At 36.1% G+C, this 12,103-nt stretch overlaps 1 protein-coding gene across 5 annotated transcripts in view; it reads left to right on the top strand.

Annotated features, from left to right (window-relative positions):
- cacnb2b (calcium channel, voltage-dependent, beta 2b) overlaps positions 1 to 12,103 on the top strand; it is a 36,127-nt gene that overhangs the window by 18,469 nt on the left and 5,555 nt on the right. For all 5 annotated transcript variants that reach the window (XM_079877792.1, XM_079877794.1, XM_079877795.1 and 2 more), the window contains exons 2-11: positions 2,801 to 2,878; positions 4,418 to 4,540; positions 4,638 to 4,777; positions 6,307 to 6,368; positions 6,598 to 6,620; positions 6,734 to 6,814; positions 7,139 to 7,197; positions 7,319 to 7,428; positions 9,331 to 9,482; positions 11,725 to 11,820. In XM_079877792.1, coding sequence (XP_079733918.1) covers positions 2,801 to 2,878; positions 4,418 to 4,540; positions 4,638 to 4,777; positions 6,307 to 6,368; positions 6,598 to 6,620; positions 6,734 to 6,814; positions 7,139 to 7,197; positions 7,319 to 7,428; positions 9,331 to 9,482; positions 11,725 to 11,820 — 924 coding nt within the window. The remainder of the gene's footprint in view (positions 1 to 2,800; positions 2,879 to 4,417; positions 4,541 to 4,637; positions 4,778 to 6,306; positions 6,369 to 6,597; positions 6,621 to 6,733; positions 6,815 to 7,138; positions 7,198 to 7,318; positions 7,429 to 9,330; positions 9,483 to 11,724; positions 11,821 to 12,103) is intronic.

Here is a 12,103-nt window from a genome sequence, read left to right on the forward strand (position 1 = left end):
GCAGTTGCTTTGTAGATTTTTTTGCACAACATGGCAGTACCTTGAACAATGACTAGATAGAAAAGAGATGGTCTGATCGCTGGCTCAGAAAAATCAGCTATTCCCTTTCAGTATTGTGGAGAGGCATCACACTTTAATGATTCGAATCCCCACTAAACTCTGTGGTTGGAAAAGAGCATCTTGGTGAGCGTGGCATTGGTTAATAATTCAGCAGCGTTTTGTACTGCTCTCTCCATGACATTGACTTGCAGGAGAGGCGGCACTGCGTGAACAGATGTCTATGGCAAACACGAGTAAACAAAAGTGAGCACCTCTACATGACTGTGCCTATGGGAACCCAATTATCCCAGTCTCCTCAATTCCTTATTTTATTCACTCCTTTTCTCAATCTTGTTTCACCACCTTCTCTGTTAATTAGCCTCATATCTTCCAGCTGCTGCGTGCCCTTGAGTCAGTTTATCCAAGCCTGTTTGTTTTAAACACTCACAATATTCATTAATAATAACATTCAAGCTCACATTGATGTTCTTGACAGACTTTATGAAACACTTACACCATTTGCAACTTTAATTAACATTTTGCTTTGATGTGATCATTTCATGTGCAATCTCATTTTGTCCTCCTTTCCCTAAAGAAGACACTGATTTACAAAAGCATGAATTTCCATGCTGGATCAGGCTGGTTTGGTGCTGGTCTAGCTTTTAAAATGGTATAGGCATGCTGTTTATCAGCACTCCAGCATCCAAAACACAACACGTGCTGGTGACCAGTAGTGCTGGTCTTGTCGGCAAGGTTATCAGCCTTATATTAAGGTCAATATGACGTTGTCAGACTGCGCAGCACCAGTGTCTCTCGAGGGGCTTGTCACTGTGCCATTACTGTCAGCATGTTGGTGTGCATGTGAGCATGTGTAGGTGTGCCTTTGGGAGAGTGTGCTAGAGTGAGGTTCATCATGACTTTTGCTGACATTGTGAAACTGTTTTCAACTTAAAATTTTAACGCTTATTCTAGAAATGGACTGATTCTTATAGGAATGAGAGTATCTAAAATGTTATTCTCATATGCACATATCTAGTGACATAATATGCTAAAGTTAACCAAGTTAATTAGGCAAGAGGATTGAATATTTATATATAGTCATAATATGTTTTTGCAGTTTTTGCTTAAATATTCTGATTAAAGACATGTAGAATACAAGAAGTAGGTTAGGAAAAATTAAAGTGTCCCTGTTATGCTTTTTCGGATATTAGCTTTCCTGTAGTGTATAATATAGCTTTATGTGAATGTAAAAGGTCTGCAAAGTTTCAAAGATCAAAATGCATGATAAATGGAGTTATACCCCTGGTTTCACAGACAGGGCTTAAGACTAGTCCTAGACTAAAATGTAAGTCTGAGCTGTTTCCACTGAAATAAACTTGCACTGACTGATCTTAAAAATATATCAGTGCCTTTTTAGTTTTAAGATGCACATCGGTAATGTTTTTTTCTAAGCATGTTTATAAAAATTACTTAAATGTCCTAATTGATCTATGGTCTAATCCTGGCTTAGTCTAAGCCCTGTCTGTGAAACCGGGCCATAGTCTCCCAAAGAAAGAACTGATTCTGAACTGTCTGGAAGAGTTGTCAGTAATTCGAGTCAAACTTCCTACTCAAACCTGGTTTGTTACAAATTTGCATAATGCCAGCCTCATTGTCTGCTTGCAAACAATGTCTGCTTTGACTCGCCCTCAAACACTGTTGTTGTAGCTGAGGCCTGGAAGAATTTGTGTTGTCGTCGACATGTTGAGATGATGCTGTTTTCTGCGCTGTATAAGCAAATTCACTTTGCATGCACTTGGATGAGAACTTGTCACTGTTCGTATCACTGTGTATACAAGTGCTGAGGAAGCTTCTGGAGCTGAAATTCAGATATGGAAATGGGCGGTTTGCTTCAGGCACAGGCTGTCATTGGTCAACCAATCACAACAGACTGGACTATCTGACCAATCAGAGTAGAGTAGGCTCTCAGAAAGGAGGGGTTAGAGAGACTGGACCCATGACTGAACCGTTTCAGACACTGTGAGAAAGAGGTGATGTGCAATGTATATTATGAGAAAATTAAAGTGTTTTTTGACCTTGGATGCATGTAAACCTATTGTAGGAGACAATGTGATGATGAATTCACATTTCTACAGCTTTGTTTTTTCATAAACAAGTTGTGAAGGTGCCATGTAATATATTATGTAATATCAATCCCTTCCATGTGGTCAGCAGGACTTATAAAAGATTTAGTATCATAACTTATTTTCACATCACTAGATTGAAAACATTATGGACATTTATGTTATGGAATTTTATAAACCCAGTCTTTGTGTTGTGGTAGCACTTTGCCATATTAGAAAATGCTCATATCAATTTACAAGCTCAATTTGACAGAGCTAAACGGTTTTACGTTGAGATCTTATTGCCTGACATTGACTTTGAACAGTGCCCTTTGTGAGGAGTAGCTAATAAAATTTAATGAAGGAGCCTTGAAGGAGAAAGCTTGGGATCATTTGTGACTTTGATGACACTGTCATCATATAGTGGAGGGATCTCTTCTGAAAACAACTATCAGAGCATATGCCTCATTTTATTTTATCATCAAAGACGGCATAGTTTCAGCATAATTGTCCTGAGTGTTACATTCAACACTGTGCACAGGCAAGTGCTTGCTTGCTGCTCAGAATGAGACAGAATGGAGAGAAATGTCTTGTTAAAGAGAGTGAGCCTGTATGTAATAATAATAACGGTAGTTTTTACTCTTGTTTGACTGTGGTAGGGTTCGGCGGAACGTCAGGACACAGGGGCCACTGAGGAGAAGGAGAAGAATGCACAAGTCCAGCTCGACAAGGCCAAGGTAGATTGCAACTCCATAATTCTCTCGGCTGCCCATTTCCTGCTACCAGTGACGTTGGCCACAAGGACGGAAATATATCACGTTTTTTAGATGTGCTCATAAATTTTGCACGGCTCCTTTTCCTCTGTCAAAGTAACAAGGTAGCTGTGTCGAAAAAGCTAATTAGCAAATGCCCTGGTTGATAAAGCGCAACAGTGTTAAATCTTGTACTCTACCAAATCAATGGTCTACACACAACTGACAAACGCAAATCACTTGTATCTTTTCTCCTGATTCGTTACACAGTCCAAAAACTGATAAGAAGCACCATAGCAAATTGGAAATGAGCAACGACAAATGCTTGGTCTTTCATCAGCGGTCCAGTTTAGCTAGGCTTTAAAAACTGAATGAAACCCCCTGCCTGTGCGAATGAGCGGCCTGAGGTCCTTTTTAATTAAGGTACTGAGCAGACAGCATCACGTCCTGCTTCAGTCCGCCATCTCCCACAGAGCATCGGCTTTTATAACCAGCCTATAAACAGCCAGACTGCCATTGAGCTGACATTTCACTCACTTTTAAATCAAATGCCAAATTATAATATAAAGAATTAATATTTAGTTTGATTTATTTATTATTTTGTTATGGCACAGAGTAATTTTATATATATTGGCATTGGAGCATTGTTTTTGTTTTTTTAAAGATAGAAAAAATATACATTGATTGTGTCTTAGTAAGGCTCAAGTAATTCTTTAATTAAATGTTTTTATTTATACCAGATTTTCTTGTTAAGACATTCTCAAAAATAACAAAATTTAACAAAGCAAAATTGAAATCCCCAAAACTGAATTCCCACATTTTTTACACACAACCCTAGCTGGCAATCACTACCCAAACAAACCAACTGTTAATCACAAAATCTCAGTTGCTAACACACAATCCTACATTTGTCCTTTTGTCCGGTTACTGTAAAGGTTAGTAAATATGGACGAATCAGATCTGATTGCATGTTCGCATTTTGCTTACCCTGCTGCACTCCATATAAATTATACATACATTATACATAAATTTTACAGCACTTGAAGGACAAGTTATAGAGCTGTGCAGACTGAATTACAATGATCTCATGTACATTCAGTCTCATCATATCTATTCAAACCCGACCTGTCCTCAAGCCTCATGTAGCTGCCATTAGACTGCATTGCCCTTCACTGGGCTGATATGGAGCTCTTCAAGAATGAATTTGTGCATTGCAATTGGTTTGAAGGTAAATGGATGAAAGCTATTATTAGTAACTTGCTCGGGGCAATGCAGCACATGTGCCGTTTTTCAAATCAGCAGTGTTTCCAGTTCCAGCACCCTTCTCAAAGTATCTGCCATTCACACGCTTACGCATACACAACCTCAGTGACAGATTCATAAATATTCTCACCCATACATGTTAGAAATTACGCAGCGAGATTTTTTTTACACCAGCAGTTACAGCAGATCCTGATGGAAATTTGTCACATTCATGTGTTTTTTCAAAATGTAGAGTCTTACCTTTTTGTTGCTATTATTCAGTATAAGCCGGTTGCTTTCGCCGTTCGCACAAACTTCACGTACACTCCTGCAGATGATGACAACGTCCCCATACCAGGGCATGGGGTTTCCTTTGAAGCAAAAGACTTCCTACATATCAAAGAGGTCAGTGTGTTCACAGATCACCTGCACAATCATTACATTAAGTAAATCAAATCATTTTTAATATATGGTATTGTTTTGTTGTTGTTGGTGTTTACAGAAGTTTAATAATGACTGGTGGATTGGACGGCCTGTAAAGGAAGGGGGAGAGGTTGGTTTTATCCCCAGCCCAGTGAACCTGGAGATGATTCTGATCAGGAGAGAGGTGCAGGCCAGGAAGGCCGCCAAAGCGCTGGCCAAGTAAACAAAACTCATTTAAAGCAGTGTGGGGTCTTCATTTTGTATCTTTGTGTTCTTATTGCATGAATGAATCAGACATTTAGGGTGCTTTCACACTTCGATTGCCTGGTATGAACTCCAGTTTTGTTTTCAAAGCACATAAAGGCACTTGCGTCTTATCTGCCACAAATGTACTGCAAATGTTTTAAAAAACGTGGCAGTCCATTTCAGCTGAATGCGCGCAGAAATGAGATATACATTAGCTGTGTCTCATTTCGAAGGCTGCGTCCTCCGGAGGGCCGCATACATCATTGAGGCTGCTTCATTTCAGTAACGTTAAACTGACCACTACATTCCAAAGTCATTAAGAAACTACAACAATTTACGCTTCGCTAGGAATTACAGTCAATTTTATAATCGTTACTGTTCTGAGATAAGACATCCTTTATGATGTATGCGGCCGACAAATGCACAGCACATTTCGTATTTCGGAAGGAGGGGCTTGGGGAGAGAGGTGCTGTAATAATGTAAAATATGTGAAAAATAATGCGTTTTTTGAACAATCAAGCATGAATGTATTCTAGTACACCCCAAAACAAAATCAAGACTTCTTAAAAGGGCATAATAGGACCCCTTTAAACACAGTTTTATAAAATCATATGTCATGAGATGTCGGTTCACTTTCGCGATTTAGTACAATTGCATTCATATCAGCAGTGAACCGTACCCCTTTTTATGCGGACACGGGGGCGGTTCGCGGGTACGTCGCACCCAAGTTCGGAAAACAGTGTTAAAGGGTTAGTTCACCCAAAAATGAAAATTCTGTCAGTAATTACTCACCCTCATGTTGTTCCCGTAAGACTTTCGTTCATCTTCGGAACACAAATTAAGATATTTTTTGATTAAATCTGAGAGCGGTCTCACTCCTCCATAGGCTTCTCTGTAATTGAAACTTGCTGACCCAGAAAATTAGTGAAGACAATGTTTAAAATAGTCTACAGTGACTACAGTGGCTCAACCACAAGTTTATCAAGCGACGAGAATACTTTTTGTGCCCACAAAACAAACAAAAATAACGACTTTATTCAACTATTCATTTTCTTCTGTGTGGGCCTCATGTAGTGTAACAGCGCAGCGCTTCTGGGTTGTACGTCAGAATATAGGCTCATTATCGCTTGATAAACTTATGGTTGAGCCACTGTAGTCACTTGGATTATTTTAAGCATTGTCTACACTAACTTTATGGGCCAGCAAGTTTTACTTACAGAGAAGCCTATGGAGGAGTGAGACCGCTCTCAGATTTCATCAAAAATATCTTAATTTGTGTTCCGAAGATGAACGAAAGTCTTACGGGAACAACATGAGGGTGAGTAATTACTGACAGAGTTTTCATTTTTGGGTGAACTAACCCGTTAACATCATCCAAATGAACCAAACACTGATGACAATCGAACCCGGATGTGCACCAAAAGTGCTAGTGTGAAAGCACCCTTAAATGTACATAAATTGCTCCAACATTCATTATGAATTTTTTTTTCTTTTCGTCACAGTAAAGCGGCTAGTGCTGGCAAAGATGATTTGAATGCAAAGAAAACGGCTCCACCGCCAACAGGTGCGCCTATTAATTCTTTCTTTCTTTATTTACATGGTGTATTATTATTTGCAGTATTTATTAACAATTAGACAAATTACTGAATTTAGGTTGTTTGTCATTGCTAAATTGTTATCATCTACTAAACTGGGATTACATCATGTATGTGGAACATAAATAATGTTATCATTTTATGTGTCTGTGTGTGTGTGTAATTAAATTTCACATTTTTCAAAATGTTTACCTTTAGTTCAGCAAGTGAAGAAGAAATCGGTGAGCAAATACATAATGCGTTGATTATGACCCCAGCATACACATTTATGTTAATATATGTATATATTGCCTGCTTATTTAAGCATATTTTCACCAAGTGTCTTTAAATGCAGGGAGAGCAACTGGCTGCATATGATGTTGTTCCTTCCATGCGTCCTGTGGTGCTCATGGGGCCTTCGCTCAAGGGCTATGAGGTGAGGGCCGTTTGCCACTCTCTCCATATGCGCAGTGTTCAGTCATTCACTGTCCAAGATTTTCAACAGTACTGTTTTAAAGGACCCAGTGGCTCAGCAGACATATACAAATATTTTACTCTTAAAACAAAGTATCATTCTCAATTTAAATTGTATATAATGTATCTTATAGCAGAGGATAATGTTCTTATGTTCTGTTATGCCACACTTCTTATGTAAAAATGTGTACTGCCCTCTAGTGTACGTAACTGAACCTACACTTTAGTTTTTTTATGAAGTGTTATTAATAATTGCATATTTACTCTCTTGTATTTGAATGTACAGGTTACGGACATGATGCAAAAAGCGCTCTTTGATTTTTTAAAACACAGATTTGAAGGAAGGTATGGTACACATGATTAAGGAGTTAATGGACTATTGACTCATCACAATTAATATTTGCTATTGTAACAATTGTGTGTAGTCATATAGAATGTTGTTTCTAATATGTTAATCCATCATTAGAATAACTATCACCCGGGTGACGGCAGATATTGCACTTGCCAAGCGGTCGATCCTCAACAACCCCAGCAAGCACGCCATAATGGATCGCTCCAACACCCGCTCTAGTTTAGGTAATCACTACTTGGTGTTTTATGTCATTCCATACCAAATACATAATATATTCTGAATGTATTGACTTGAGATATTAATTCAGTCTAAATCAGTATCAGAGAGAATCTTGAAAGAATTCAGTCATTGCACCCAAACAAATGCATATACTTCAGATCATGTATTGATAAAGCTGATTAATAATTACCAACTATTTAACTCTGGGATAAAAGGACCAGAGTTTGATAGTTAAATGCGAAAAAAAGTATTTTTGTCTTAATTTTAAGTAATAATTTCATATTTTAAAACAAGATAAATGTACTTGATAAGCAAAACTGCACAATATATTTAAATATTCAATATTTTTTGCAGTATGTAAAAAAAAAGAAAAAAGATCCCACTTACAGATAAACTCCCACTGCTTTTAAATTCTTGCAATTCCCACAACACAAAAAAGTTGTATCTTGTCATTGTAATTATTAAAGGGATAGTTCAACTAAAAATGAAAAATTTGTCATCATTTACTCACCCTCAAGTTGTTCCCAACCTGCATGAGTTTCTTTCTTGTGCTGAACTCAAAAGAAGGTATTTTGAAGAATATGGGTAACCAAACAGTTGTTGGACCCCATTGACTTCTATGGTATGGGGAATAAAATACTATGGAAGTCAATGGGGTCCCATCAACTGCTTGGTTACCAACATTCTTCAAAATATCTTCTTTTGTGTTCAGCAGAAGAAAGAAACTCATACAAGTTTGGAACAACTCGAGGGTGAGTAAATGATAACAAAATGTTCATTTTTGGGTGAACTTTAAGTAGCTGTTTAACATTAGTGGGTGTGGATCTGAGGTGTGTAGCTAGCTTTGGTTAGCTGACAGGATCTGATTGGTTCTGGTTCTCTCCACTCTGTCCCTCATATTGCTCTCTTACCTCAGATGCCGCGGGTATGTATTACAGCAGTAGCCTGTCTATGTTCCCCAACTCATTCCTGTTGGTGTAAAACTGCTTTACCTCTTTTAGAGAACACTATAAGTGTCAAAGAACCCTGATACTTTTAGTGAAGGTCACTGCAACTAAAAGCTTCGGCTTGTGTTAGACACCACACAATTCCATAATTTGTGCATCATTTTTTTGGTCAAATAAATGCAAGCCAAAGTATTCAGTGTATGTGTAAGAGTACGTTTTGCGCTGCTTAAGAAGTATTTTTTTCTTGTTTTTCTGAAAAAATATCTAAACATCTTTAAAACAAGATATAAATAATGTAAGATAAGACTTAAAGATTTTTCCCCTCATGATTTACGTTTAAAAAAGAAAAGAAAACTATTTCCCAGTGGAGTAAGAAAAATCTTGTTTTAAGATTTTTTTTATATATTTTTACTGGAAAACAATATAAAACTACTGATTAAGAAAATTATTTTTGCAGTGTGTTTGTGAAAGATAATGTTGAGCACCATGTGAGCTGATTTTGAACTTACTTGTGATGTTTTTTTAGCACTAAAGTTTGCTCAATTTGGAGCAAAGAGCAAGTTTTAAACCTTCATTGTTCTGTTACTTCCTGTGGATGAGGAACTGTTCTGTCAGCATATTTTGATCATCTCTATTTTCAAAAACATATTGCATGACCTGAGTATGGAATGTGTTTAGGTTTAAAGATGGGACTTTCACCGTACGCTTTTCTTCAGTTCTAAAACTTAATGAAATGGTGCAAAAAGTCACCATGAAATGTTTTTTTTTTAAACTTGTATTAGTGGAACTGGACATAAAAAAGCTTCCCATTCCATTCCATTCCATTCCATTTTAAGTCCTTTTGGCTGCAATTCAGCAGATTTGATTTTGTACTTTGATAGAATAATATTTTTTGAAGATGTTATAAGGATTTTTTAGGTTGACGACTCGCCTCATTTTTTTCTTTATCTGTCCCTACAGCCCAAATCCAAGGAGAGGTTGAGAGGATTTTTGAGTTAGCACGCAGCCTACAGCTTGTGGTTCTGGATGCCGACACCATTAACCACCCTATCCAACTAAGCAAGACCTCCTTGGCCCCTATCCTGGTGTATGTCAAGATTTCATCACCTAAGGTCTGAAATTATGCTCAAACATTCTCACAATAATCATTTGCTTACTGATGAAACAGATACTGCCGTTTAAAAATGTGGGGTCGGTAAGATTTTGTATAATGTGTTTTTTAAAAGAATTCTTGGTAACACTTTACAATAAGGTCTCATTTGTTAACATTAGTTAGTGTATTAACTAACAGTGATCAACGTATTTCTTACAACATTCATTAATCTTAATATTAATAAAAATAGTTCATTGTTTGTTCATGTTAGTTCACAGTGCATTATAAATGTTAAAATGAACATCAACTAAGATTAATAATGCTGTAGAAGTATTGTTCATTGTTAGTTCATGTTAACTAATGTAGTTAACTAATGTTAACAAATGAAACCTTATTGTAAAGTGTTACCGAATTCTCTCATGCTTTTCCAGTCTGAATTTATTTGATGATAATTTATAATAATAATACTTTATTCTATATACTTTATACTGATGTATGTGTGTGCGTAAGTGTGTGTTCGGAGGTCTATAAGAGTAGACCATAGTAAATGAAAGGTGTGAATAAGAAGACTTGATTTTTTTATTTTATTTTTTATTGGTCAATGTAAATCTCAGTATACATGTATGTATGATATATTTTATTATAACATCAGCCTGCCCAGGGACTGCGGGTTGAAATTAGCTCTTGAGCTAAAACCTGGTACTATGCATCTCTCCCCTTGAGGTTAATGTTTATTGTACGCTGTCCCTGTTTCTAAAAAAAAAAAAAAAAATTCCTGTGATGGCAAAGCCACTCGTTCCTCCAGTCGTTTTGATGCTCAAGAACATTATCAATTATCACTTATTATTATCAGTGTTTAAAACAGTTGCGCTAGGTAATATTTTTGGGAATCCGTGATACTTTCTTTGTTAAAATTCTTTGTTAAAAAGTACACAAGAACAGCATTTATATGAAAAATAAGTATTGTGTGTCACTTTTGATCTGTTAGTAAGATTTGGGTGATTGAAAAAAAAAAATATATATATATATATATATATATATATGAAGAGTTCAGATGCAAAAGCCTCTAAGTGCCATCTGAAAATTTCTTCTAGAATGATCATTTTTATTAGGCTCGAATATTAAAGTTCAGTAATTTCACTTAAATGACAGTAAATAGGTCATTTTCATTGAACTTAAATATTCGAGCTTGATAAAAATGATCATTCTAGAAGAAATTTTCAGATGGCACTTAGAGGCTTTTGCATCTGAACTCTTCATATATATATATATATATATATATATATATATATATATATATATATATATATATATATATATATATATATATATATATATATATATTATTATTATTATTATTATTATTATTATTATTATTATTATTATTATTATTATTATTATTATTATTTTATTTTTATTTTTTTCTAAAACATTTTGTTAATTTAATTTGTATGAAATTAAATGAATATGTATGAATATGATTGTATTGGTGATTAGTTCCCACTGCATGAAGATGCACCACATTCTGCAGTAATAATCTGTAAAAAAAATTATTTTAGGTTCTAAAGGGTTAAATGGCAAAACAGGACTTATTCAGTGTGAAGTATTATGTTCAACTCTTATTATGAAATAAATAATGTTCAATACTTCCATCAAAGTCATCCATTAAATACCAAGTCATAGATAGTCATCAGAAAAAAACCTCATTCAGCTTTAATTCAGTATACCAACCAGTTCCAGCTGGTTTCTGTCATTTCCCTAGTTTGAGAAAATGCTCAAAAATGCCATGTTTGCTAACATGTTCAAGAATTCAGTTAGGTTTACAATGGAATAAAAATGAATTTAAGCCACTAGGAGGCAGAAACAAGATCATTCTGCCAGTACAGCGAGATCTAATCTGGTACTATGTATCAGCTTGTTTGATAAACCTGTCGTTTTTCTGATAACCACCTGTCTTTTTATTTATTTCCTTTCAAAGTGCACGACATTGTTCAAAATGATAAATATCTGTCATATGAATAAGATCTATCTGTCTGTCACTAGGCTACACAAAACATTTCATTAACTGTCCAGAAGCATTTGAATGTGTAGCTAATACATTCACACAGGAAACGCTTCTTTGAGAGAAGACCAATTGCACAAAAACACTAACCTTTCTCTTGTGACCCAATATGACCTAACGTCCAGTGTACTTTCACCCCCTATGCCTCCCACTCATCCTTCCTGTCCCTTTTTCCTTCCTCTTTTCATCTGCTGTTCAGGTTCTCACAAGACTGATAAAGACCAGGGGCAAATCTCAGACTAAACATTTGAATGTCCAGATGGTGGCCGCAGACAAACTGGCCCAGTGTCCTAATGTAAGTGTGCCATCCGTATACTTAAATACGATTGATACTCTTTGCTAAAATCCAGCCCTCTTAACTTTACAGAATGTCCCATAGGGAGGATTTGGAAAATCTTCATGATAAGCTCTATTTTCTTGTGGATTAGTTAACAACGTTTTAGGCGGAACAGTCGATTAATCGTGAAACAAAATGTCACCCTGTTATGCTCTTGATATATAACTTCTAACAAACTTAGAGTCCGTACTTTTAGAAAATCAATATGAACACCCAAATTTCAAACCTCTTTGATGGCCTC

Source organism: Squalius cephalus (genome assembly GCF_949319135.1).
Source record: "Squalius cephalus genome assembly, chromosome: 7".
In the NCBI taxonomy this organism is placed as follows: Eukaryota; Metazoa; Chordata; class Actinopteri; order Cypriniformes; family Leuciscidae; genus Squalius; species Squalius cephalus.